General features: G+C 48.3%; 8 protein-coding genes across 8 annotated transcripts; 5 read left to right on the top strand and 3 right to left on the bottom strand.

The window, feature by feature from the left end:
• Positions 1-10: 10 nt before the first annotated feature.
• LHYA1_G007997 (uncharacterized protein) lies at positions 11-1,225 on the bottom strand (the record flags this gene model as incomplete). The annotated part of the gene is given in 3 exon segments (XM_031152919.1): positions 11-871; positions 922-1,065; positions 1,085-1,225. The coding sequence occupies 3 exon segments, from the start codon at positions 1,223-1,225 to the stop codon at positions 11-13; spliced, it is 1,146 nt and encodes a 381-aa protein (XP_031002129.1).
• A 1,813-nt stretch (positions 1,226-3,038) lies between these two features.
• On the top strand, positions 3,039-4,806 carry UBP1 (Oligouridylate-binding protein; the record flags this gene model as incomplete). The annotated part of the gene is made up of 4 exons (XM_031152918.1): positions 3,039-3,449; positions 3,582-3,677; positions 3,728-4,375; positions 4,426-4,806. The coding sequence occupies 4 exons, from the start codon at positions 3,039-3,041 to the stop codon at positions 4,804-4,806; spliced, it is 1,536 nt and encodes a 511-aa protein (XP_031002130.1).
• A 985-nt stretch (positions 4,807-5,791) lies between these two features.
• Positions 5,792-8,661, top strand: pfh1_1 (ATP-dependent DNA helicase; the record flags this gene model as incomplete). Its single annotated transcript, XM_031152917.1, has 3 exons — positions 5,792-7,559; positions 7,611-7,728; positions 7,779-8,661. 3 exons carry the CDS (start codon positions 5,792-5,794, stop codon positions 8,659-8,661), a joined length of 2,769 nt encoding a protein of 922 aa, XP_031002131.1.
• Positions 8,662-9,413: 752 nt separating this feature from the next.
• On the top strand, positions 9,414-11,583 carry edc3 (Enhancer of mRNA-decapping protein; the record flags this gene model as incomplete). Its single annotated transcript, XM_031152916.1, has 3 exons — positions 9,414-9,504; positions 9,585-10,639; positions 10,687-11,583. The coding sequence occupies 3 exons, from the start codon at positions 9,414-9,416 to the stop codon at positions 11,581-11,583; spliced, it is 2,043 nt and encodes a 680-aa protein (XP_031002132.1).
• A 2,814-nt stretch (positions 11,584-14,397) lies between these two features.
• pme1_0 (Pectinesterase) lies at positions 14,398-15,360 on the top strand (the record flags this gene model as incomplete). Its single annotated transcript, XM_031152915.1, has 1 exon — positions 14,398-15,360. One exon carries the CDS (start codon positions 14,398-14,400, stop codon positions 15,358-15,360), a length of 963 nt encoding a protein of 320 aa, XP_031002125.1.
• Positions 15,361-16,563: 1,203 nt separating this feature from the next.
• Positions 16,564-18,132, bottom strand: eglB_0 (putative endo-beta-1,4-glucanase B; the record flags this gene model as incomplete). The annotated part of the gene is made up of 3 exons (XM_031152914.1): positions 16,564-16,983; positions 17,040-17,803; positions 18,003-18,132. 3 exons carry the CDS (start codon positions 18,130-18,132, stop codon positions 16,564-16,566), a joined length of 1,314 nt encoding a protein of 437 aa, XP_031002126.1.
• Positions 18,133-23,759: 5,627 nt separating this feature from the next.
• LHYA1_G007991 (uncharacterized protein) lies at positions 23,760-24,857 on the bottom strand (the record flags this gene model as incomplete). Its single annotated transcript, XM_031152913.1, has 1 exon — positions 23,760-24,857. The coding sequence occupies one exon, from the start codon at positions 24,855-24,857 to the stop codon at positions 23,760-23,762; it is 1,098 nt and encodes a 365-aa protein (XP_031002127.1).
• Positions 24,858-25,291: 434 nt separating this feature from the next.
• On the top strand, positions 25,292-26,482 carry APD1 (Actin patches distal protein; the record flags this gene model as incomplete). The annotated part of the gene is made up of 2 exons (XM_031152912.1): positions 25,292-25,717; positions 25,763-26,482. The coding sequence occupies 2 exons, from the start codon at positions 25,292-25,294 to the stop codon at positions 26,480-26,482; spliced, it is 1,146 nt and encodes a 381-aa protein (XP_031002128.1).
• Positions 26,483-27,019: the final 537 nt, after the last annotated feature.

Below are 27,019 nucleotides of genomic sequence, written 5' to 3'. Positions count from 1 at the left end.
CAACTGTATCTTAATTATCCAAACCGAAGAACACACTATCAAATTCGCCGTGTTGCATATCACCCCCTGCATCACCATCTGTCGCATATAACATATCATCAAAGACACTTTCTCCCGCTCCAAGTGTCCCAAAGTCAAGATCCAAGTCCATATTATCACCGCCTGCCGTAGTATCCATCCCAGCAAATAAATCATCTACCGGCTTGTTCTGAGACGTGTTGTTTGTATTGGTTCCAGTATTCGCATCATTCGAAGGAGGAATATTCGACATTGTAAAATCTTGAGAATCGTTCCCAAATGTTGAAAGATCAAATTCGTTGTTCTGGGTTTGCGACTCGTCTGGGTTGGTATTCGAGTTGTAGGAAAAGTCCATGTTGTCGAAATTTAAATCGCCGTTGGCATCGTCCGGGATATCAAAGAGGGAGTCGATGGCAGAGTCTTCAGGGCCTGCGGTCCCGGCAGTGCCTGGAGCAGATGTTGTGGTAGGTTCTGGATTGGTGTTTATGCCTAGACCAATTGGTTTCGTGGTTGTACTTGTTTCATTGGAGGATGCTGGGGGTGATGGGACTTGTATTCCCTTCGCAGGTTCTGGAGCTGTTATAATGGTATCTTTCGACGGATCTTGTCTGGACTGTTGCGGTTTGTTCAGTCCATTCGCTGCTTTCTCAGGGCTATTGATTTTCTCTTGCTTGATGGTGGGATTTAATTCTGGTTGCGGCTGCACCTCGACCTGAACATCTAAAGGTTGCTCCTCTAGTATTGCGCTATACATTGGTGCCTCCTCAATCACCGGCGGCGCAGGATTCTCTAACGCATATCGCTTTGCTCGTAGGCCTTCAAGGTCTCGGGCAATAACTGATTTCGCACGGAACTATCAGAAGTCAGACCCGTAATCCCAACTCAATTTCAAAGGGAGCATACTATCTCACACTCGAGGTCATCAAGGGCTTGGTGGAAGGTCTCGGCTGCACTGGGTATTGTCGTTGGCAGTCTCGATGTCGCGCCAACGAGAGATCTTGAACCGTTCTGATCGGAAGCACGCAGAGCTCGTCCGGTTTCTATAAGCTTCGGGAAGGTCAGATACTTGTATCATGGTAGGGTGAGGAGGTGTTGCGGAGCGCACTATGCCGTTGATCATGCCCTGGAGGACGTCCAAGGGATTTTTCGATCGTTGTTGAAGTTGAGGTTGGGCCTGGGCTTGGGCCTGTGGATGGGATTGTGCCATTTGGAAGTATTTTAGATGTGACTGCTGTTATTTGATCTCGAGATATCTGCGAATGATATATCTGGAATAGACATAGGTCGACTATGATACACTAATACTGCAATTGTATTGTAGTGAGTGTCGAAGCTCGTAAAACATGGAGCGTCATTGGGAACAGTCCGTGCTTTTTCACCTCCCTCCCTGTAGCGCCGCGGGGGAGATTGCCGCCGCTCTACCTGTACGGAGTACCTACCTAGTACAAGTACTCGTATTTAGACTCAATGGCGGCTGAAATTGAAAATATACCAAAACCCAATTGATAATAGCTCCAAGGTATATTCTTCATATAAATAGATATTTGGTATTATATACCTAGTTACTGGTTTTTGACTGTACTTCGGGACATAAAGTCATTAAAAAAACTCAAAGAGCTCTTCTCTCCCTCTTTACCGTACTGTGAGTCTGTGATGCATCCTTGTTCTTCTACTATTTAGCTTCAGGTACTAGCTCTTGTCTCTTCCCAAGAATAGAATACATTTGATATTGTTGTTTGATATGCCAGTATTTTGATCATACATTCTGAACCTTCTGTTTCTCAGACTCCAAAAGTCTTGCCCTTAACTACGTAAGTAGATTTACCAGTTACGAGTGGCAGTTCATCCCATAACTTCCCAGCGCTTGCTTGTCACAATTCAGAGCTGCATGCATTGCATATGAAATGAGTTCCCCAGGACTCCTGTCCTGCATAGCGCAATCACACCCCTTTCCATCAACTTTGGCTTGCTTTGCCGCATAGTGGCATTGGGAATTAGATACAGATTCCAGGAACACGGGAAGATTGACACTTACTTTTCCCCATCACTCTTTCAGATATTGATTTGACTTGCTTGAAGATAATAAACGGAATTGTGAGAGAGAACAAGCAACAGAGGTCAGTGGGTTAATGACCAAGTAGTCTCCCTAACTCAGCATCTGTATCTCAAGCATAGTATTGAATGTCAAGTTTACCAAACACATTTACATGTTGTGCATCCTGTGAATGGCTTCATCTGCATGTCCCCTTTCCGCCCTCCCCACCAATCATCTGCTCGCTTCAACCCCACCTTGGAAAAGTGCGGCAACGGCGCTACATCCCAACACGGCTTAGACCCCTCCAAGGCTTCTATGCGAACTTGTTGTCCAAAGAAAGAAGCGAGTGGAATACAACCTTGGATCTCCTTCCTCCCCTCCCTCCCTCTTCACGAACTTCATAAGCTTTCTTCATCCATCACGGGCGCCTGGAATCCTGGAGCGGCATTTCGCATCTCTCTTCCTCTCGTCCCTTTTTGTGATTCCTTTCTTCCCTTAAGCAGTCGTCCTTGTCCTATCATCATCAGTCGTCCGCATCTCATCAAAATCACCTTTCTTTCCTCAGAGCAAAGCGTCTCGATTGTCGCAAGAGCTCCCCTCAAATCTGCGCTCTTCTCAGTCTTCCGCTCGTCTTCCACGCACGACAGATTACTGTAACTGTCGCGTCCTCTTCAGCTACGTCACATACTCTTCGTACAAGGGAAATCTCACTTGTCGGAATTCACAGTCTTGCTCTCGAATCATTTGGCTGTTGTTCTTCGATTTTCGAGTTCAGAGACGTCTTCTTATCCCTCGAGTTACACAAGCCGCAAGTTTCAGCGCAGCATATCACGCTCTGCTCTTGTCCTTCGGTGTCATCTAGGCTTTTTTTCGTCCTGCATCAGCGCGTCTTTCGATCCGTGCTTACCCACGTTAATTGTCCCAAGCCTGCCTTCTTACGCCTTCTCAAACCGCATTTCCTACCGAGCTCTTCCAAGTCCTTACCATGGCTGATAACGGTCCTCCCCTTTCGAGCGCACAGCTCCCACCACCTCCGCAGACCACTGCTGGTGCGCCTGGCTACGAAAACGGTCGCAATGGCCAGGCCAACCCGTCGCACATGCCACCTCCACCTCTGCCTCCCGTCATCATCCCGCAGAATACCAACCCCATTCCCACAGCGATCTCTTCACCGTTGGATGAGAATGGGAATCCGATGATGTCTCCGGATAGTGCAGGTGGCTTCGTTCGCCGCGCAGCCCCTGAGCCGAACAAACGAGCGCTCTATGTTGGGGGCCTCGACCCACGAGTCACGGAAGATGTACTCCGTCAAATTTTTGAGACCACTGGTCATGTTCAAAACGTCAAAATCATTCCTGACAAGAATGTAGGTGCTGTCAGTGTCCACTTTATTTATGTTACCCCCTCGAGAATTTCCGAGCAAGCGCTTAGGCTTTGTGAAATTGCTTAAGGAAAGCGATTCACAAAACTTCCATTTTCAGATTCACCATTGAGGGTTGCGGGACGCTAATCGCGATCTAGTTTATAGTCTAAGGGATTCAATTACGGTTTTGTTGAATACGACGATCCAGGAGCGGCAGAGCGGGCAATGCAAACACTCAATGGACGTCGGGTCCACCAAGCTGTAAGTATCACGATGAGTCTTTCGTATAAAACGTTGCTAAGATACCTTAGGAAATCCGTGTAAACTGGGCCTACCAATCGAACACCTCTAACAAGGAAGACACCTCGAATCACTTCCACATCTTCGTAGGCGATCTATCCAATGAAGTCAACGATGAAGTCCTTCTGCAAGCTTTCTCCGCTTTCGGGTCTGTTTCTGAGGCTCGGGTTATGTGGGACATGAAGACTGGACGCTCCAGGGGATATGGCTTCGTCGCATTCCGCGAACGTCAGGATGCCGAGAAGGCTTTGAGCTCGATGGACGGCGAATGGCTTGGGTCTCGCGCCATTCGCTGCAACTGGGCCAACCAAAAAGGGCAGCCATCGATTTCTCAGCAACAAGCCATGTCTGCGATGGGCATGACTCCAACAACTCCTTTTGGTCATCACCACTTCCCAACCCATGGTGTCCAGAGTTACGATATGATTGTTACCCAGACCCCTGCTTGGCAAACGACTTGTTACGTCGGCAACCTCACCCCATACACCACCCAGAACGACTTGATTCCTCTCTTTCAGAATTTTGGATACGTTGTTGAGACTAGATTCCAGGCTGACCGTGGCTTCGCCTTTGTCAAGATGGACACCCACGAGAACGCTGCCATGGCGATCTGTCAATTGAGTGGCTACAATGTCAACGGCCGCCCTCTGAAGTGTAGCGTAAGTGATCTCAGTTATGTAATCTGTCTCCTATACTGACCCGTTTGAAGTGGGGTAAAGATAAGGCTCCAACCCAGCCTGGCTTCGAAGGAACGCCCCAGGGCTATAGCCCACAGAGCGCACCAAATCCTGGATACCCAGGAACACCATCTGCTTATTTCCCTCAGTATGGCGGTATGCCCCAACCAGGACCTCAATCCGCTGGACCGATGACTGCCCAGCCGTCTCCAGGCCAGTTCCCAGGTCAGCAAGGTGGATACGGTGGACCGCCTGCGCAATCCCCAGGTCAATATCCCAACCAACAAATGCCATACGGAGGATCTGCTAGCGCTGGTGGCTATGGTCGTGGTGCCCAGCAAACACCGACTGCTCAGTGGAACCCTCCTGCCGCCCAGAACTTTGGCAATGGCTTCGGGGGTTACCAACAGTAGAGAGCTTCTTGTTTCCTTGATAACGTCACATTATGGCACCTTCTGTTGATAGTTTTCTCAATTTGTGTGGTCTTTTCGGGCGCGGGATATCAATTTGGGCAGTCTAATCTCTCTGTTTACCGTTTCTGGTTTCTTTATGCTACGGCCTTCCTCTCTTCGCGGCTAGGCCGTACCGTGGTACATTTGCATAAGACTACTCATCTCCAAAACACTGCGTCTCCTTCATACAAATTGCGTTTTCATGTGTTTATTACTTTAGGATGGTGATTATTGTCGACTAAAAGTTGTTATTTCTTAGGCTGGTTCTCCTTTCGGCATTTATGAATTGTAGCCATCTCCTTCGCCTCTGTCGTCATGAGCCACGAATCTATTATAGCGACTACCCATTCCATCCCGTCTCAAACTTCTCGGTCATGCTTCTCGTTCTCAAATCAATGCGGTTGGGGGAAGGCAGTAGGGGAAAGATATAGTTTTTGGAAAGACTGTAATGAAACTAGGTTGGATACAAACTGCATGTATGACTTGTGTTTGCTTAATGCGTATGTGACAGATATCTAGGTACTCTAACTTGACTATCGAAAGGGTTCCTGAGAGCTAATTGCTTCAGTGTATATTTAATGAGGGGAACAACGGAAACAGCCAGGGTTGTCCATGTAAAGTAATTCGGTCCTCCCCGTATATAGATCGCGAAGGCGGTTGAAAGAAGGGAGGCCTTACAAAGACGATGATTAATTGGTTAGTAAAAAGCAGAACAGAACAGCAATGCTACTCGAGCAGTTAAAATGGGTACCCGTTAAAAACCTGGAAATTTACCTACCTTTCCAATTCAAAGCACGTGACTGTTATTCACTAGCGCGTTTTCTAGTCGCGACTTCCGACGCGAGGGTCTCGCCTTCAGATTTTGTATTCTACCCCTCGACGCCTATATTCTATTCTCTGCTTGCTGGAATGATCCCAATTCCCAAGCTTCCCCTCAATCGATTGTATGCCGGCTGGCCTGATCCGTCACGCAGCCTTCTTTTCGGCACCCAAACGACTGCTTGCGAGTTGCTGGAACTCCACAGCTATCCCCTATCCTCGAGTCACACCCTTCAATGCACCACCCAGGTACTCCTCGATAGCTGACGCGATGTTGGGTCGCGCCGCAAATAAGTATGAGCAAGATCCTCTTGCTCAAAAGCCCCCTCTCGCAAAGAAACTCTTCTCTTCAAGCAGTCCTGCCCCAAATGGCAACATCGAAGAGCAATTCGGCAAGGCCCGCAAATCTTCTCAGTCCATCGGCGCTTTCACTGGATATACAAACACGACAGCTCCGCTGCACCCGAAATCAGCCAATATCCGACAGAGCGTGAACCAGAGGGCTAGTAGTGTGGCATCGACAGTTCCTTCAACATCTCGCCTTTCCGTCTTCAGCAGAGAAGATTCGTTTCAAGCCCCCACCAATACGCCGAGCACTCCCATCGACCTCACACAGGAAGACTCCTCAGGATCGAAACACTCTATCCAATCGAGCCACCCGGCAGTCCACTTCGACGAGAATGACTTCGATGATGACGATGATCTTGATTTGGATATGGAATTCGAAATACCTACGGCATTGACTATGCCAGCACCACCAAAACCACAAAGAACTGCTGCCCAATCCCCATATTCCCTTCCTCCGGCCCAACGCCAACGAAATCAGACACAAAACCCCTCCAGCAGTGCTATGACTTGGTCCTCTTCACCACCATCTCACAGAGTAACACCCCAAAGGGCGAAACGGCTACTTGAAGAGTCTACAGCTCAAGAATCGATACAGTCTTCTGTCGATAAAGATCCCAACTCCCGCTCCTCGAAGCGACGGACTTTGCCATGGCTACAGACGCAAGCAGAAAATTATGATATTGCCACAAAAAGAGAGGAAGAGACAGAAAGTGCGACTTTATCTTCACCGCCCCTTCGAATCTGTGCACATTGCAAAAAGGCTGGTCATGCTTCAAGCCAGTGTCCTAAATCCGGGAAGTGGGATTACACACCTAAGGAAAAGAACACACCTTGGAATATCACTGGAAGTGCAATTCGGGAAGAGAAAAAGAAATTCAAGGACAAGCAAAAGGCGTTCAAAACACTCGATAAATCGCAGGCCGCGGCGACAGATCGTCGTAGGAAATCTAATGCCGCCGTTTCCGGCCCTATCATCTTGAGTGAAGAGCAGGAAAGGGTCAAGAAATTAGTCATTTCCGAGGCGAAGAGTGTCTTCTTTACTGGTTCAGCTGGAACTGGAAAGTCTGTTCTTATGAGAGCAATTATTGCTGATTTACGCAAAAAGTACATGAAAGAACCAGATCGCGTCGCTGTGACGGCTTCAACGGGCCTTGCAGCGTGCAATATCGGAGGTGTGACTCTTCATAGTTTTGGTGGCATTGGACTTGGCAAGGAAGACGTGCCAGCACTTGTCAAGAAAATCAGGAGAAATCCGAAAGCTAAGAATCGGTGGATCAGAACTAAGATTTTGATTATTGATGAGATTTCCATGGTTGATGGAGATCTTTTTGATAAGCTAGAAGGAATTGCGAGAGCTATGCGAAACAATGGTCGACCATTTGGAGGTATTCAGCTTGTGATCACTGGCGACTTCTTCCAATTGCCACCTGTTCCAGAGTACGACAATAAAGCGAGAGGTATTAAATTTGCTTTCGATGCTGGGACTTGGCCTACTGCAATTCATCATACCATTGGCTTGACAGAAGTGTTCAGACAGAAAGATCCAGGTATTATTATATCCCTTTTTAGCCTTCGAAACATTTACTAAAATATTGTAGTATTCGCCAACATGCTGAACGAAATGCGCCTAGGCAAGATTTCGGATGAGACTGTACAGGCATTCAAAAGGTTAAACAGAGCTCCCACTTTCGAGGATAGTATAGCTGGCACTGAACTGTAAGCAAAACGAACCTCTACTTCAATCAGTATACTAAATTTTCAATCAGCTTCCCAACGAGAAACGAAGTTGACAACGCCAACGCATTTCGAATGCGTGACCTAATAGGCACATCTTATAGATTCGACGCATCAGACACCGGTACCGTAACAGATGAAAATTTCCGGGAGAAATTGCTCGCCAATATGATGGCCCCAAAATCACTTGAACTAAAGAAGGGGGCACAAGTTATGTTGATCAAAAACCTGGACGAGGTTTGTGTTAATGGTTCTCTTGGGAAGGTTATAGCCTTCATGAATGAGAACACGTTTGACACATACATCGAACGCGGCGAGGACGCCATTGCACCAGGTTCCTTTGATGAGAATGCCGGCGTGCAATCAGACGCTTCATGCGTGTCGGCGAGTTACTCGAACAAACAGGAAGGACGGCCAAATACTGGGCGAATTTACCCTGTTGTGGAATTCATTCTTGCCGATGGAACAGTACGCCGAATGCTTATGATGCCAGAAGAATGGAAAATTGAACTTCCATCTGGTGAGATTCAAGCGCAGCGGCAACAACTTCCGCTCATTCTAGCTTGGGCATTGTCAATCCACAAGGCGCAAGGTCAAACTCTCGAGCGAGTTAAGATTGATCTCAAGAAAATCTTTGAAAAGGGTCAGGCATACGTTGCACTAAGTCGAGCCACGAGCCAGGAAGGTCTTCAAGTTCTCAATTTCGATAAGTCGAAGGTCATGGCACATCCGCGTGTTGCTCAGTTCTACAACAGTCTCTATAGTGTCAACAAGGCATTGCGGCACCCCACGGTTGCGAAGGTAGAGCCGAAGAAGGAAAAGTCTTACACGGAGCAGTTCGCAAAGACACAAAAGCAGAAGGTAGTTCATGATTTCACCGAGGAAGAGGAAGCAGAATTGGCTATGTATGGATGATTTCGTGAGTAGAGGGATAGGGTCAGGTGTATTGTACCTTTTGCTGGAGTATATTATAAGCATTTTTAGGCGTTGCTGCAGCTTGGTTGCTCTGGTGGAGGCGCTTGTGGGGGAATGAGAAGAAAGAGGTCTTGTTGGCAACTGCACCGCGGAAGTGTACAGTCACAATAATGAAGATCGAGAGTAGCATGAAATATAGCTATAAATAAATATTCATTTGCATAGCATCATCGGCCTTATATTACATTCATACAGTACAATAGAAGCTCAGCTCCCCTATACTAAAGGAATCAGACCAAATGTCACCAAGTCCCAAATTATTGATCGAAGGGAATGGTAAAGAAAGCGTGGTAGGAATCTTGATTAGTGATTACAGTAATAAATCAGCCTAAACATCATTTTCTCTAGAGTCCTCTACTGCCGGCTTAAAGCGGTACAATTCCCGTTCTTCTACATCGTCGTACCTGGCTAATCGATAAGCCGGAGCAAAACTACAGTGACAGTCCTAAAATTTATTCGTCCCCATCGCAGCTTCCGCACTGACTCCCCAATTGACAAACAAGAACAACAGCACCATAATCCTTGCCATACAACCCCTCCCCTTCGTCTACGATTACCAGAGCAGCAAGGCGCTGCATTCTCTTCGACAAGACAACGCTCAACCCAGCAGGATTCCTTCGAACTTCAGTCACCTGAGGGTTGGACACAGCAGAGAAGGCGGAAGTATGTCGAATCAATTCATAGGCCTCACCATGCTGGTGACACTCAGTTCACCCCCCGGTGCACAATTAAGAGGAATAGTTGACAGCATCGAGGCAGGCAAAAGCTTGACCTTACGAAATGGTATGGAATCCTCCACATCCCCTCTTCTCCCTTCCCCCCGCCTCTTTACACAATTGCTAACCGTTCTTCTTGATACACAGTAATCTGCCCCGCAAACGGCAAATATGTCCCCGAATTCACAATCAACGCCTCCGAAATCATCGAGCTGGTTGAAGCCGTGAACGAAAATGCCGCTCCACCACCTGTAGTGCCTCCGCCAAAAGCAAAGGCATTTGAGGATCCGGCTATACTAAGTGTTGGGAAGAGACCTACGCCTACAATTGGGAGTTCCAGCAGACCCAGTATCCCTTCGCACTGGCAAAGCAACGCGATGGAGCGGACAGACAGTGCGCGTACTGCAAGGGATCAGCGGGCTTTGAATGATATTACGCCCGCTGCGACTCTCGTAACGTCTTCTGTTAGTCCTGTCGAGATTGGCGTCGATATCGATGTAGCGGGTTTGAATCTCACGGAGTTAGAAGCGGAGGCGACCAAGGAGGAAGAAGAAGCACCTTCTGTTGTCAAGAAAACACGCACGAGAAGACATCGGCAGAGGAAGAAGGATGCATTGATTAAAGATGGGGAGGTCACGCCAGCTAGGGAAACGACGAAGAGTAAGGGCTGGAGACAAACGCCGTTGCTGGAGCCGAATCCAAGTTTTCAGCCGTTTGCTACGCTGAGGGGGAAGAAGAGACGGGATGGCCGGATGGATGAGAATGGTTGGGCAACGGAGGAAGCTACCGATGTGCAGGATATGGGGGACTTTGACTTCACGAGCAATCTGGCGAAGTTTGATAAGCATGAGGTTTTTAATCAGATCCAGGCGGAAGACAGTGTTGCAGATGAGGATCGGTTGGTTGCGCATAATCGCCTTCCGAAAGCGAAGCCTGGTACAGCTGGCGGGAAGAATTTGCATCATACGGAGAATGTGCTTGAAGTGCTAAACGGAGCGGGTAAGAGGGGTGAACTTTGGAAGAGCGAAGCGGGGAATAGTGATTTGGAGGATAGGGCTAGCCAGAGGGGTAGTGGAAGTGGAAGGCTTTCGAGGAGGGCGAAGAATGATGAGAGGGCGGAGAGTAAATTCAGTATGCATCGGAGGCCGGTTTCTAGGAAGGGGAGCTCTATAATTAACGTTCCGCCTTCTCGAGCACATTCGGTAAGTCATGCTTCACCCCAAACTCGCCCGATTTTTAACATAAGCAGATACCGGCTCCAGGCTTAAAGCCATCATTCTACCTAGTCCCCTCAGACCGCCAGTGCGAGCCCTTGTCAGCCCTCCACATGCTCAACCTAGAAAATATCGCTGATACCGAACTCGGTCTCTCCGAGGAAATGATGACCGAGAACGCTGGCCGTGGTATCGCTGAAGTCGCCCTCTCTGCGCTCAATGCTGGAGGCGGGGGTCTCACCCAAGGCAAAAGCAACACGATCCCAACCGTTGTCATCTTGGCCGGAAACAACAAAAGCGGTTTCCGCGCCGTCGCAGCAGGCCGCCATATTCGTAACCACGGCCTCAACGTCGTGATCTGCGTCTTGGGTCTAGAGCGAGAATCAGAACTTCTCGTGGGCCTGAGTCGTCAGCTCAAAGTCTTCCGTTGCTTTGGCGGTAAGGTCCTCAACAAAGCCCAGCTGTTAGAATATGTGAAGAATCTCGGCGCCCCTATTGAGTTGATCATCGACGGCCTGCTGGGTCTTACTATTTCGTTCGAGGAGCTGAGGACAGGCGACCAGGCTTCGGCGTACGAACTCATCGAGTGGGCGAACCGCTCTCGGGCAGCTGTCCTCGCTATTGACGTGCCTACGGGTATTGAACCCACGAATGGCAAAGTCAGCATCATTGATGGGCGCAAGCTTTATATACATGCTAAATTCGTCGTTGCGATGGGAGCCCCGAAGAAGGGGCTGCTGGAGGCGATGGCGCGGGGTGAGGGTGTGCCTGATGAGGATGGAGTGGGGAACTCGAAGGGGAGGGAGTGGCAGCTTTTCGTGGCGGATATTGGGTTGGGGGCTGCGGTGTGGAAGAAAACTGGAACGAGGGTTAGAAGAGGAGTAGAGTTTGAGGGAAGTTGGGTTGTTGGGATGAGGTTTCAGGGCGAATGAGTGAGCGAACGAGCTAGTAGTGATTGCCTGAAATGGGAATTTGGGGTTCTGGTGCAGTGCACAAAAATCATCTTTATAATTGAGCTGGCTTTAGCATGGCGTTTTTCGGTGGAATTGAACCGGGCTGGACTGGAATGGATTGGAATGGCTGCATTTGCTGGCGCGTATGGAAGGAGTTATATGAGGATGAAAAGCATGCTTATAGTAGTTAGTGCTATCAGATAAGAATACATCGTGAGTTCAAGAACCTCGTAATTTTCGGTCCTGGAATGTTCGTTCATGCTTGGCTACATTTTGCTGTTCATATGTGTGCTATTCCATGGATTTGCCAAGTCCATGCCCCATGCCAAAAAGTCATGCCTTCGCCTGACAATTAGAGTGCAACTTTCTCACTTGTCCGTAAATCTGAGCTAGATTGTTTTAAAATCCGAATGGTTTTAAGCTGGGAACGGCATACATGGTATAGTATATGAGTGGGAATTATATAAATTCTGGTAGGGAATGTTAGGTGAGTGTGGAAAGGGGTAGCGAGAATTTTAAGGAGTTTATAACACATTAAATGCCTATGCATTGTATTTTACTACCTTTTCTAGGAAAGGCTCATTAGTTAATAGCATCATTCGGACAAGGCATTAAGACAATGCGAAAAGAAACTTGGCCACAGGCTGGCTGCATCCGTGTATGGAAATCAAGAGACAAAGAAAAAATTGATTGAAGCGAACATCTAAAGAAATACTCATCAACCAATATTTGCAGATCGACTCGGTCTTTGTCTCTTCCCAGGCTTAACTTGTCCGAAATTGTACCTCAATAGACCAGCTACCAACACAATAAATTTGCAAGCACTCCCAAGATGTCTAACTTGTGTTCCCCTAATCTTCCATTGCCAATGGCAAAGGAGGACATGAACAATCCCTTCGAGAGGATAATGGAGGACACACGAGAACTACCGATTCGAGAGAACAGCTCAACAATAAAACCGTCATCAAACGGAAATGCCAAATCCACACTACAGGGTTCCGGGTTCTTGGACGAACAGATAAACGCGGGGGCCAGGCAAGCAATAGAACGTTGGCGAGGAAACCGCGAACAAAGGGTGAAGCAGCAGCATTTGATATGGCTGCGGAAGCAGGAAGGCACGAAGTTGATGTGGACCCCAGTAGAATACGAGGAATTAGAAGAGGAAATAGCGAGGGACGAATCTGGGGATTTTGAAAACGTTACCTGGCAGTCCCCGACAAGCAGAGAAGCACCAGACCTGGAGAATCATTTGAGGAATTCTTGGGATGAGGATAGCTGCTTAGCATTCGACTACCTGATCGATACGCAAGACCAAGTTGACCAGACGGGTAATCTTACGCATGTTGAGGTGGACGTCGAGGGCCACGATAGAAATGGACACCGAGTCCGAGTCCAGCGAACGCTTGAAGTGAAAATTAGCAGAAGACAGGAAGAATGGGAAGGCGCTCTACGACAAAAGAATACGATGCAATTAGAATGGACGATCAATCTCAAAAAACCTCATCCGTTCTCTCTTCCCCCGCAAGCAGCGCGATACAAAACACCTCATCAATTGATATTAGAGCAGCTAGCGCAGCACGAGTTGGACAAAGCAATCGACGAAAGAAACCATTTCCTGCGCAAAACATTTGAACACGGTAGTGATATATTTCACATGGAGCGAGAAAGCACGCTCGGGGCACACCACTGGACATTTCATACACCAGTGGCTCAGATTCGAGGTCCTGACGGCGTCGTGCTTCGTCTTGTGGAGTGCCGGACCGACGCTGAGGTTGATGGAGAAGTAATTTGTACTCATAGAATGTCCCTCACAGAAACTATTCCAAGCGGAGAACAGAGCCATCTATTCGATTTGCCTACCGAAGGAACAGATATGGAGAGGCGGATCCGGCAGGCTAGGTGGAGCATCTCATCTGCGATAGATAGGTGCCATGCTTCGGGTTCTGCGGAGAGGTTTGTGATGGATAAATGGGTTAGTTGGTCATTTTAATTGAGATTTTTGGCCATTGATTTATGATTAAGGTTTGCTGTTGAGTTTTATGGCTGGGTGTACAGTAGAAATGATGATGTGATTGGATATGACTTTTCTAGGGAAATTCACAGCCCCGCAATCCTCTTGGACCATGTTTTTTGAAATTGTCTTCAATTACTCCGTATCTTCAACATCTTCTTGATATTCAGCTCTAAGGGGTAAAATGTTTTGAAGCCGAGTTAAAAAGGCTACGGATACGTTTACCATCCCATACGCCAGGGCTCAGCAAGTGCTGTCTTTCGCTGTTTAGCTTTGAAGTTTAAGATATTGGGCTGATCTTCAACTAACAAATGTGATTGATCTAGTCCCCTTGATTCTTTTGAGTCTTTGAAGTACCGAAAGTCTTGTTTTTGAAGGTAGTGTCGTGTCTTGTAGCGTTTCTTTTGAGCTCTATTAGACTTTGAAGTGTATCCTTACGACCCGACAATGCCAACCCCGCTCATAGACCGGGAAAACAAATTCCCAACCAAACAGAGCGGACCATGTTCTATTTATATTTACCAGTACTAGTGATCTAGCAATTATCCAAACTCTATTTTTCCGAGCTCCGAAGTCTTGTAGCTCTGTATAAGTTGCCCAGTAATATTATAATTTCTTCTTCTTCAAGCTTTTATTTGCTCCTGTATCCATACCGGCTGCGAGACTATGCATATGTCATTGATATTACTATTCTTCCTTAGCTGTGCATCTGCTGCTTTGCAGGATGAGCGAGCGCAGCCATTCCCGGATCCTTCAAGTTTCTCCATCTATTCCGAAAAGGCATGGAACCGAGTATCCCCTCCAAAGGGCGCAATCATCGTCGACGCAGCTCAGCCCACCCTGGAAACTTTACAACAATCCAAAGCGGGGTAAATGCATTATCGTTGAATACAACAATACCTCAGGTTCTCTTCATATACCCAGGCACTTACATCGAGCAAGTTTACATTCCACTGCTACGCTCAAATCTCACCGTTCAGGGCTGGACAACAGATGCTCGATCATACGAGCATAACACGGCGACCATAACCTTCAACCTCTCGAAACTCAGCGTCGCTAGCAATGACCTCACGGCTACCGTGAGACAGTGGAACACTAACACTAAATTCTACAACTTGAACATCGCCAACACATTCGGGCATGTGGACGTCAATGGACAGAATCTCGCAGTCTCTGCCCACACGGGCAATCAAGGATATTACGGAGTCCAGTTTTGGGGGTACCAAGACACGATTCTGGCAAACACCGGGAATCAGCTATACGCAAAGAGTCTCATTGTTGGAGCTATTGATTTTATCTTCGGTCAAACAGCAACTGCGTGGTTTGAGAAAGTTGATATCCGTACCATAGCCACTGGCTACATCACCGCATCTGGACGATCAGCTGCGACCAATCCTTCCTGGTATGTCATCAGCCACTCGACCGTCGACGGGATCAACGATACTGTTCCAGCGGGATCTAGCTCGCTGGGACGGCCGTGGAGCTCGTTCGCTAGGGTGGTATTTCAGAATACTTACTTGGGAAATGTAATCCAACCGGCGGGATGGAGCGTCTGGTCTTCGGGCGTGGCTGGAAATACGCTGAATGTTACATTTGGGGAGTATGCTAATTATGGACCGGGGAGTATTGCGGAGGAAGGGCCTAGAGCGAATTTCAGTAGCCAGTTGGATGTGCCGATTAGTAGAGAGACTGTGTTGGGCGATGGGTATGAAAATGAGTGGTGGGTGGACATGAGGTATTTGTGATTCCTGGCGAGGCAGCCCTAGAATATTCCAGTCATAGCACACTTGCAAGCATATGAGACATTGGTAGAAATAGGTGGACCATGGACCTCAAAGCTCGTTGGTAGTTTAACAGTCAAGAGTCGATGCCACGTTTGCTGAATGACTGAAATAGTTTGCTGTACCCGAAATATCAGTGAAAGAGTTACAAACCAGGGTTCATAGTTCTGGGGTATGAACATTAATAGATCGAGATCTCATACCACAGATCCCAGATATTTATACTCGCACTCTAGGTCGCAGAGGATTCAATCTTGGTCATTACCCCCTGCTACAAGCCGCGGCACTTTCACAGTGTGAATAGCTTCTTATTCAAGGCCAAGACCTAGCTTGATTGACAAACATTCCTTCCTGCCTACAATACTGACCAATCTACACAACCCTTTTAAAGAGCTTATCCTATCCTCAACCCACTAAAGCAGCCCCACATCAAGCGCGTATCTCATTCATCATGTGGAAAAATCCACAACCGCGCCAATCGTTCTCTCCGCAACACGAACTCAGTATGCCCAATTTCACTCCCGCCCATCTTGCCGAAATCCAGCAGAAATACCGAACTGGGAGCGCAGCAGCCAACTCAGCATTCAGCCGCTCAAGAGTGATGAGGGAACTGGCAAATGAATGGCGCTAGATGGGATGGGAAGCTATTGAGCGGAATCTGAACTGCGAGGGCTGCGGGAAACCGCATTTCGGAGATGGGAAATGGATAAGGGCAGAGACAAAGACTGGCGAAGCAGAAGAAATGGAGTGTGGTAGTAGAGAGTTGTGCTTGGATTGGAAGAGGTTGAAGTTCAGGTTTGAGTATGTGAGGGTTGAGGATGTTGGGGAGGAGGATTTTGAAGAGCTCGTGAGGGACGTGGAGGGGTTTTGGAAGCAGTATTTGGTGGTGGCTAAAGGTACGGGTTGTGATGAGCAGCCTATTTTTGCGCTGACTTATGCTTGATTTATCTTACACTCGGGGGTAAACTTGGTAAGTGGCACGAGGCAAAGTTGTAAAGAAGGATAGGCAGACAATTGCAATGAATATTTAAGCGTACAGATAGCACTAGGTCTGAGAGCACAAAACAGCTTTCTACGCGTGCTGACTTTTCATCAAGTAGGGGTTCAAGAATATATATACAAGAAAGTAACCAGTACTACTGGTATCGACGGCTCCAAGATTTGCACTCAAATATACTTGGCAAGCGTATCAATGTAAGCCGTGTATCCCGTGCCAGATGGGGGCTCCATGCTGAAGATGTACTCGGCCCACCATGGTCCACCACCCCACCACATAGCACCCATCCACACGTCAGAGGCAGCAGTCAATGCGTCCACCAATCCGGTAACGGCAGTCTCACAAACCGAGTTTGCTCCTCCAGCAAACTCACCGAGGATACCCTTCTTGTTGTTTGCCTTGAGCCATGCCGTGGCGGCAGCGATGCGCTCAGAGCCGATGGTAGACGAGACACAAGTGTCTGAGGTGCCAGATCCGTCCGAGTCAAGGTATTGGTGCATTTCGTAGACGATCTTGTCAGATGGATCGGTAAGACCGACCATGGCGTCCGCGTTTCCGGAACTGACCCATGTCCAGGCTCCGGTATAGGACTATGTATGCACTGTTAGAATTTGAGGAACACAAGAGTGACGTGGGATATGCTTACAGTTCCTTCAACAAACACGTATTGCGTGGTGGCACCGGCTGCTCGGACACCGTCAATGCAAGCTTGGTTGAGTTCCGCAACGAGAGTGTTGGATGGCATGTCATGGAACTCGTTGTTGCAGTCAAACACAACATTGCTGTCCGACGCGAACTCGGTTGCCACATTTTGCCAGAAAGTCTGGAAGTCAGATGTAGAAGTGATGATACTTCCTGAGTAACGACCATAGTTGTGGGGATCGATAACAGCGTGGCCTCCTGCAGCAGTGATAAAAGACACGATGGTCTTTAGGTCGGCGAGATATGTTGCGTCAAGGGAAGCGGTGATTGTGCCTTGTGCAAGACGCTCCATGAGGAAGGGGATTCGGAAGATGTTCATTCCCTTATCCATAAGGGTCTGAATAGAGGCGGTCAGAGGCCATGTGTAGTCAGTTCCCAATACCCCGGGAATGTTGCCTGTTCCGAACTCTGCTCCAGACTCATTAACACCTAGCCATTCGAGAGCTCCTGTACTTGATGCACTAGAGGCACTGGAAGAAGAGCTTGCAACAGCAGAGGTAGTAACAGCTGCGGTGGCCGCAGTAGATGAAGGACTGGATGTGGCAACGCTGGCTGATGTTACGGCCTTTGTGGCAGCTAAACTGGCAGCGACAGATGTGGATACTGAACTGGCAACGCTGGCTGATGTTACGGCCTTTGTGGCAGCTAAACTGGCAGCGGCAGATGTGGATACTGAACTGGCTACGAGACTAGCAGAAGTTGAACTGGCTGCAAGAATAATGGAGGCTGAACTGGTTGAAAGTGTAGTAGAGGTCAAAATCGTTGAGGGAATACTGGAAACCGATATATTCGCGCGAGTAGTGGGAAAAGGAACCCTGCTAGATGATGACAGAAGAGAGGCAGAAGGTGAAGTAGCTATCAGTCTTGTAAGTATCAACGCATAGAGGGCTTGAACAGGTGAAGTTACCAACGACTGCTAGCGCGCTGGAGGTTTCCTCAGGCTCCCAGTAACATTCTCCATTATCTTCGTCGGGAATGGGGGCAGCAAATACTGATGCCGTAAAGCCAGCGGCAAGAAAGGTTTTTGAAAAACGCATTGCGTTAAAAGAATGACTGAATAAGAAGAAAATGAATGAGTGACAAGTGATTGAGTGATGGACTGTTCAACTATGGACAATAAGGAAGTATTTAAGAAAAGTCCAGAGCCCACCACAATCTCCTATTATTAGTCCAAGACTGGTTGTGGGGTACAGGAGTACCTCCTTACCAAGGCCATAAGCCTTTTCGGCCCACTCGGCGCTCTCCCGAGCACTAGACGGTGGCCATAAAAGCCACATGGGGAGGAACGAGATGAGAAGACAAGGAATATCTGCATCCTAGAAAAGGTTACCGGCGTTTGGCACGAATGAACAAATTAGAATGAAGTTTGAAGGTGGGACGGCGCCCTGAGATAAAGTGCGGCTCCGGCTAGTTGAAACACCCAGCGCAATTTCGAGACACAAATAATTCTCACACCAATCAAAAGCCGCCTTGACAATATAAGAAGGGGCATCATCACCACTTTTCTCCATCTTATGTTCAAACCATTATCTCCGTAGAGACAAATGCCAACGTCGGTAGGAATATGACCTCGGGAGATTGCCTCACGTAACATGAAAAGTAGTGCTACCATATGTATAATTGCACGTTGGCGCGTACGCGCGAGTTTCCATTGCGCAAACTTGCGACAATAGTAGAGCAACATATTAAGAGCCATAAGATGCCGATTCAGATTTGTAGTTGCTTGAATAGTTCAGAAAGCTGAAGCTGTGAGTTCTGAGGTAGTGAGAGGACGGAACATCGACATCCTCATAAAATATCTCTCTATCTGAGAGTGCACTTAATAAGCGAAGGATGTGCCTAGCGAGTTATTCTAAAGAAACAAACTTTCCACCGACCTCACCTCACCTCACCTACCTATTACTGACTTTGCTGTAGTAAGGTAGGTAACTCGCCCAAACAAAACAAAATCATACGATGCCTGTGGCGATGTGAAGTTAACTGCCAGTTCCGTCAATTGCCATTATCTACTATGCTCACGTGGCTTGCTTGCAAAGAGGGGGTGGAAAGATCATGCCACCCCATGATATCCAGAGCCGGGGCACTCAAAGTGAGCGATCACAACGCCAAAGAAAAATGGGTATAAAGTATACTTGCTTTGAGTTTCGCTCAGTCGTTTCTCCTCCTCTGTAAATATTTCTTGTTCTATATCCAGAATACAATCCCTTCTCAAGCAAGCGTTCCTTAATTAGACCTCCTGCCTGTCCGTCCCTCAACATGTCCTTCTCCTACCACAACAGCAACAATATCCTTCCTCAACGCACAATTGATCCAATTGGATTCGGCAAAGTAGCCATTATCACAGGCTGCGCATCAGGCATCGGGCTCGCAACCACGCAGCTGTTCCTCAGCCATAACTACGAGGTCACGGGGGTAGATATGCATGATATCGATTATGCGAAAATCGACGAGCGAGATCAAGGACGTTTTCATTTCCACAAGGGGGATCTGATAGAGCCAGGGGAGTGCGATGAGGTGGTCAGGATTTGCGTTGCGAAATACGGGTGAGGATACGGAGTGGTCACGTGTCCACGTGCCAGCATGCCACCCACCAGTGCTAATCTCAGCTTCCTATTAGGCGGCAGAAAATCGATGTTCTTGCTAATATAGCGGGCATCTTGGATGCGTACGCGGCAGCAGATGTATTCACAGACCGGGAATGGGAGCGAGTGCTGATGGTCAACCTCACGGTCCCGACGCGGATGATCCGCGCTGTGTTGCCGTTCATGAAGGCCAATGGGGGGTCTATCATCAACGTAGCTTCGAAAGCTGCGGTCAGTGGTGCGGCGGCTGGTGTTGCGTATACGGCTTCGAAGCATGGCTTGGTAAGTTCGAATACTCAGGTGATGAGGTGAGGTGGATTTAATAAGGGATGTGCATACAGCTTGGCGTGACGAAAAACACGGCGTGGAGATTCCATGATGAGGGGATTCGGTGTAATGCTGTTTTACCTGGATGTAAATATTTACCCCTCGTTTTGGTCAAGTGTAAAAGAGAGAAACTGACTGACTGATTGACTGTTCGGACAGCCCTTATCGACACCGGACTTGGGAGCACGATCGAAGCCGCGAACTTTGACGAGGCGTCATACGAACGTCAAGAGTAAGTGCGCTGGCTCAAAGATATTTTACGAAGCGAGAATTAATCAACAGCAGACCTGTTCACGCACTGCAAGGACCGAAAGCAAGCATCACAGCATCGGAAGTAGCCAACACGATTCTGTACTTGGCCAGCGATCATGCGAAATCCATCAATGGAATCTCGTTACCTATCGACAGGGCATGGGGAGTTATTTGAGCACGATGCCAAGGACATGCATGGTCGGTCAATCCACCCTCGATTGAACCATGGATGCGTTTTTGTTTCTCAAACTTGGGAGATCTATCTCATGGTTCGTGGGGGCTAACAGCAGGCTCAAGGGCCAAGGGGTATGAAATAAGGCTACATGTAGCGAAGGCGTTGTATTTTGCATGCTCCCGTTCTACTTATACCGAGAGAAGTTTCTTTCTTCGTGTGCGTGCGGGTCGGCCCCATGGGACATAGGCATGGTAACACGCTATGGAAGCAAGCCGGTTCCAGTTGTGTATATTTCATTCGGTCCTGGTTCCCCAAGACCAAACCCAGTCTGCAATTCTTGTTGAACAAGGCGAGTATGTGTGGTAGTATTATTCTTACTTTCATTCTCATTGTCTAGCACAAACAAACAAACATTACCATTTGTGATTGTATGTATGTATGAATGAGCCCGGTAGGCAAGTACGTGGCAGTCAGTCAGTCTGTGACAAAAGGGACAGACAGAATGGTATATTGATTAGATTTATTCATTCATCAACTACCATGACTACTTTCCCCATTAATACTTCCATCCCGCAAATATAAAGCATTCCGCAGCCCAAGAGACCATTTCTGCAAAAAAATTCCAAATTCATATTTCCAAGTTGGAGTCTTGAAGAGGACTGACTGTATCCTATGTCTCTACCACGAGCCCTGGGTTCCGGAGCCGGTATCGAGCAGGAGCAGGAGCAAGAGCAAGAGCGGGAGACTACAGATGCACGTCCATCTACACCACTGCACGAGCCATCTGCTCCTGCTCACCGCGAAGAACTACCCACTTCACCTCCAGACGTTGACGCACCTGAACCATCTCCTCATCCCCCTCCTTCTCACGAAGAACTCTCCAATCCACCCCCGCCTCCAAACGCCGACCTAGACCCAGATGCCGACCAGCCTCCACCCGTAAAATGTCCCATATGCTTGTCCCCCATAACCAACCTCTGCTACCTCCACCCCTGCCTGCACGCCTACGACTACCCATGCATCACTCCCTGGCTCTCGGCTCTGTACACGCGCGGACTAGAAACCAACAGCTACAACCCCGACCTTCTCACCTGCCCTATGTGCCGCGGTATCATCCGTACGATCGAGCGGCGGGATCCTGTCTTGTTGTTGATTGATATGCGGTTTCATTTTCCGGGGAACCGCGGCCGTAGAGGAGTGGAGTGGGAGGGAGTTGGTGATGGCGATGGGAGTGACGATGTTGATGGCCGTGGTGCTGTGCGTGGGGTTGGTGTGGTTGGAGGTGCAGAGGGAGGGACGGGGACAGGGAGTGGGAGTGGGAGTGGCGGTGTGGGAGCATCGTTATATGATTCTCGATTGAGTCGGGTGAGGAGATTGAGGTTTAGAGAGGGGCTTGAAGATGAAGGTGAGACATGGGGTGAGGAAGTGATCATACGTGCTCCGGGTAGTCCTTGGAGTGAATGGGATCGTGAAGAGTTTGGCAGGAGTGGGCAGTTTGTTAGGAGACGGGGGCCGGAGCAGGAACGGGAGGAGGGAGATGGTGGTGTTGGTGATGCAGATGCCGATGACGATGGCGATGTGCTTTTGGGGTTTGTGCTAAGAAGAAACACATTAGAGACCCCGAGAAGCGAGGGAAGCACAGCACCGCGCAGTCAAGATCGACCGATAGGGTGGATTTTGGAGTGGGGACAGATATGATAGCGGATCTTCATGACTTGTAGTGATGTGATGGTTGGCTGGCTTGTGGAAGCATTTCTTGCCGAGCGAGGATATCGTTGAGCTAGCTAATTGGTAGCAGGAGTATTGAAGTGCGTACAGGATATGAATTCATGTAGAGCGCTACCTTCCAATATTTCCACAAAATCGCTTGCAAGTGTTAGTGACTGATACAGTGATAATTTGGAATTGAAGTTTTGATACCATTGAAAGTAGCGAGTGTCTGTGAATTTTGAGGAGGGGTTTGGTTCATATGTAGAGGACAGCTCCATATGAAAGCGGCGCAGCAGATGTTGCTGTTAACATAGGTAAACTCGGGGGGGGGGGGGGGTGCATTACAACTATCTGACTCCCTAAACGTGCAATTGAATTTTGAGACTGACATGAATCAGCGCTTTCTTGGACTGAATGATTATCTCACACCCACCGAGGATTGTATGTCGAAGTATGGATCATGGAATGGTGTGAACTCCTGATGTAAGAAGGAACATATATTCCTTTCCTTTCCGTTCCTTTCAAAAGCCAACTTCAAGCGGCGACAAGAATCTTGACTTCTCATCAACATGGTCCCCCCTCAAAGAAATTCCGTTTTACTGTTCAACCTCGAGCCATCACCAAAATCCACTTCACGAGATGTAGACACCGCCTCAATAAGAACACCCCCAGGCCGAGAGTCCATTCGTTCGGGACACCTGGACCCCACCAACCTCCAGATCAACCCTACGACTGTCGATTCTTCGAAGCCCCCAAAAGAATGTTCCATCTGCTTCGAGCCATTCAATGACCCTGCTCAAGCACTCCCATGCCTTCACCAATTCGACATTGAATGTATTCTTCAGTGGCTAGAGACTAGCAAAACTGTGACACCCTGCCCATTATGTTGAACCAACATAATTGAAATCAAGTATAACTTGCCGAGTACAGGAGGCCCAGTATCAATCTTGTTGCGGGTGATGCAGAAGAATGATTGTTTGTGCCGGAATTGTCGAGACATGAGCTCCACGTAGCACAGGAGGTCCACGCAGCCCGCGAACGACGTGGCCTTCATGAACAAGAGAGAGCGGAGATTAAAGTTTCAAAGACATGGCCTAGGGGTATGCCAAAATACTCGGTCAAGTACAAAAATCATGTTGCCACAGTGAGTGAGCGTCACTTCCTAAAGGTCACGCAGGAAGGTCAAGAAAATGAAGATCGAGAAGCGGGGTTTTGACGAGATTCAGGGTGCATGTATAACGTGGCAAACCCGTTTGGTTGAAGAAGGGCCTGCGAACGCGGACGACGACTTGCAGGTATTGACTGCAGAGATACTGACCGGATCTGTGTGGGACAGTCATGATAAGATCTATTCTTATTTAGCACACTTCCAGCGTCTTCTGAGAGAGGATGGCCATGTGCGGCTCGAAAGGGCTGCAACTTACCCCATGGAAGACCAAGGGGAAGATGCAACCAGAAGAAGAATTAGGTTTATTGATAGGCGTCAGTGGAGGTTGAGAGACGCCATCAGATTGCGCGGTTTGATGAGGTGAGATCATGGGTGTAGCCCTCCACTACAGTAGCCCTCCACTATTCGATGTATCTCAATCAAGATAACAAGACTTTTTCTTGAGTCTATTCATTGTGTATCGGGCGGCAGGCTCTCGTGAAGCGCATTCCTCTTCCCCTTCTTTTGCATGACACCCGTACCAACGAACCTCATGACCCACTCCCTAACCCTCTTCGTCTTCTCCACCTGCAAGTTTGCAAGTTCCCCAGAATTAAGATCCGCCGCACTGTAGCAACCCGCAACATCCGTCCTATCAATACGATTCCTGTATAAAAGATGTATCTTCGTCATGCCCTTCCTTAGGCTCTGTCCGTAAACTTTTCCTCGAAAGCTGCTTAAAGCGACATTGCGCATCAAGACCACGTCTTGTGGTCTTAGTCCTTGGACTGGACTCCTTAAACCTCCATCGACGGCCTCGGAAGATGAGAGCCAGAAATTGACTGCAAAACCTGCTTTGGTTTCATCGCCAACGAGTGCCTCGATGAGCTCCACGTCAGGTCCCCGCCGTGTTTTGATGAGGCGGGGTTCCGGGAGGGAGATGATGCCAACAATGAGATTGACAGTCATTGTCTGGGGATGGATTGAGGAGAGATATACGGCATTTGGTGTGTCTTTGATGTTATTCAAACTTCCCGCAACTGGTACGTCTTTCTTAACCACATTGGCTGGCGAATCAAACGTCATATCCGTCGTACTAAAAGAAGTGCCACCCGAGGATGAAGTATTGGTTTGCGATACAGCAGCAATTTGAGACGAGGGAACATCTTGATGTCGAGCATAGGACTCTTCGTAGAATTGAGACAGGACTTGCTTGACGGATTGCGAGCTTGATTCAAAGCTCTCGTATGTTTGTTTCTGGGACAATTCTTCCATCAGCGAGTCGATCTCAGAGGTTGAGAAGAACGAGGCTCCTTCCTGCCATGCATGGTCTTGTGATATGCCAGTCGGTAGATGTTGCCGTTCTAAAGGAATGGACCTCCAAGCCGGGTGCTCAAACGAGGCCTGTGTAGCATCAGCTGCAAACGAGGCAGCAACTTGGCTCTCATACCCGTCTAGATGGAAGAATCGTACGAACGGGGGGCTGAAGGTTGTGAGCAGGCTAGCTTCATCCCGTTCTAGTGACTTTAGATCTGGGGCTCCAGCAAACATTATAATCCGGGGAGCCATTATTCTAGATATCATCCCGTGTAGCCAGAGCCAGAGCCAGAGCCGGACCAGTGGTGTTGCGCATAACTAAACTCCGAACTCGGCCGAGAGAGCAGTCGGATTTAACTGGAAGGACCCAAATTCAGCGATATGGCTGCCTATCCTATGCGCGGAGTAGTAAGGCAGATCCTTTGACGCATCATCCTTGACGGGAGACGTCAGCGTTGTCACTTCTCAACTATCAATTGGAATTGTATAAGAAGTCGGCGTCGCCAGTCCAGTCACTCCTCACCAAGAAAGAGGACCGACCCTTCCGTTGTTGTGCTTCCGAGACATTGAATTGTTAGCGGCATCTGATAAGGTAAGGTACACGCGGAGCGGATCTGATACGGATTTCGGAGTCAACTCAACTACGGAGTTCCCACCCCGCCTTGCCCCACCCTGCCTGCCCCAACATGTCATACAAAAACAAAATACCTTCCGCTCAAAATAAGGGAAATGGAAATCCAATGCCAGCAAAGCAAAAAATGGCCCTGTCTCTGAAGTCCCTGGTTGAGTCCGCAAAACAGTCCATTTCTGGAGCTTCGACACCTGCGCCTAGGACATCGGGTGAAAATACGCCTATAGATGCGCTTTTTCGAAAAGTAGATCCCAGTGTTGACGGGGAGGATTGCGATTATGATTGCGACAGCTGCCACATCAATTACCCGAGGAAATTCAAGATCGATGAGGAGGATCAGCTTTATGGGTTTGTGAAGGGATGGAGTACGCATGTTTTAGTTGCAACGGGAAAGACGGACTGGGTACGCGATGTGGCAGACGAAAAGGGGAGTTTGATGGAAGCAATTGAGAAGAAGGCAGATGTGAAGATCAGCAACGGCGTAATTTCTTCTCCCCCCAAACAGAAGCTGGCAATATACTAATAGCCAGTCCAGAAACTCATGCTATCAGCCTCGAATATACCAACCCCAAACCACTCCTCATCCTACGCCGAACCAACAACAGTCCTCCTCCTCCCCGCCTTCATAGTAATCGAAAACGTTACCCCGAAATCGGTCAACACCCTAATCTCCGAGTACATCAACAAAGCCCCCACAAACTCCACGCCTCTAGGCCCCGTTACAATCCCTGCATCATTACCAGATCCTCTACCCACCGCAGATCAATTAACATCACGGCCCTCTCCACATCGAGCACTCATCCTCCTCTGCTCCCAGAAAACCCGCGACGCACGCTGTGGCCAAAGCGCCCCTTTACTGCGAAAAGAACTAGAGCGCCATCTCCGGATATGTGGACTTTTCCGGGACCTAGACGACGAGCGGCCGGGTGGCGTGGGCATATATTTTATCTCTCATGTGGGCGGACATAAATACTCGGCCAACGTTATGATTTACCGGAAAGCGGATGCGTTTGGGTTGGATGATGTGGAAAGGGGGAAGTTGGATGGCGAGGTGTGTCCGCCGCCGAAGAAGGCGGAGAAGGACGAGGAGCAGACGGGTGCTGCGCAGTGTATCTGGATTGCGAGGGTGCGGCCGGAGGATTGTGAGGGTATTGTGAAATTTACCGTTTTGCAGGGGAAGGTGGTGAAGCCGGAGAGGCAATTGAGGGGTGGGTTTGATAGAAAGAGAGGGGTGTTTAGTTGGTAATGGGGGGGGGGGTGCTTTGCGATTTTACAGTAGACAGCATGTATAGTTGTGCATATGAGCGAGTATTTGCTTGGGCGTTTTGGTAGAAATAATCTGTTATTCAGCAATAGATTCAGGTTCCAGAAATTACTTACAATATATCATTTCCTACCCACTTCTGAAGTTCTGCTTTAAGGAATGGAATTGTTGCATCTAAGTGCTAGACGAATGTAACTAGGTAGGCACTCGCGACACTTGATGAGGTTGGTTTCAAGTTGTAGGTAGAACTGAGATTAAACGATACGCCAACTGATATCTGTTTAATGTCTTATTAATTGTAAGAATAACGAAAAGTAATGTGAATCCTTCCCAAGAATTCTGATGATCGTTCACGTTTGAAGGGGAGTTCTAATCAATTTTAGCTTGTGTCGGATAGGGGTTGGAAATATCTGAATATCTACACTTAATGTTGCCCTTTTATGTTGTAATTAAAGAGAAGCAAAACCTACAAGTAGACTTTAAGATACGGAAACCGTGATGTTTTCTCACTGATCTAAC

Source organism: Lachnellula hyalina (assembly GCF_007821495.1).
Source record: "Lachnellula hyalina strain CBS 185.66 chromosome Unknown contig00187, whole genome shotgun sequence".
NCBI classification, from domain to species: Eukaryota; Fungi; Ascomycota; class Leotiomycetes; order Helotiales; family Lachnaceae; genus Lachnellula; species Lachnellula hyalina.
Note: the sequence above shows the minus strand (reverse complement) of the source record. Positions and strands in the feature narration are given on the sequence as shown.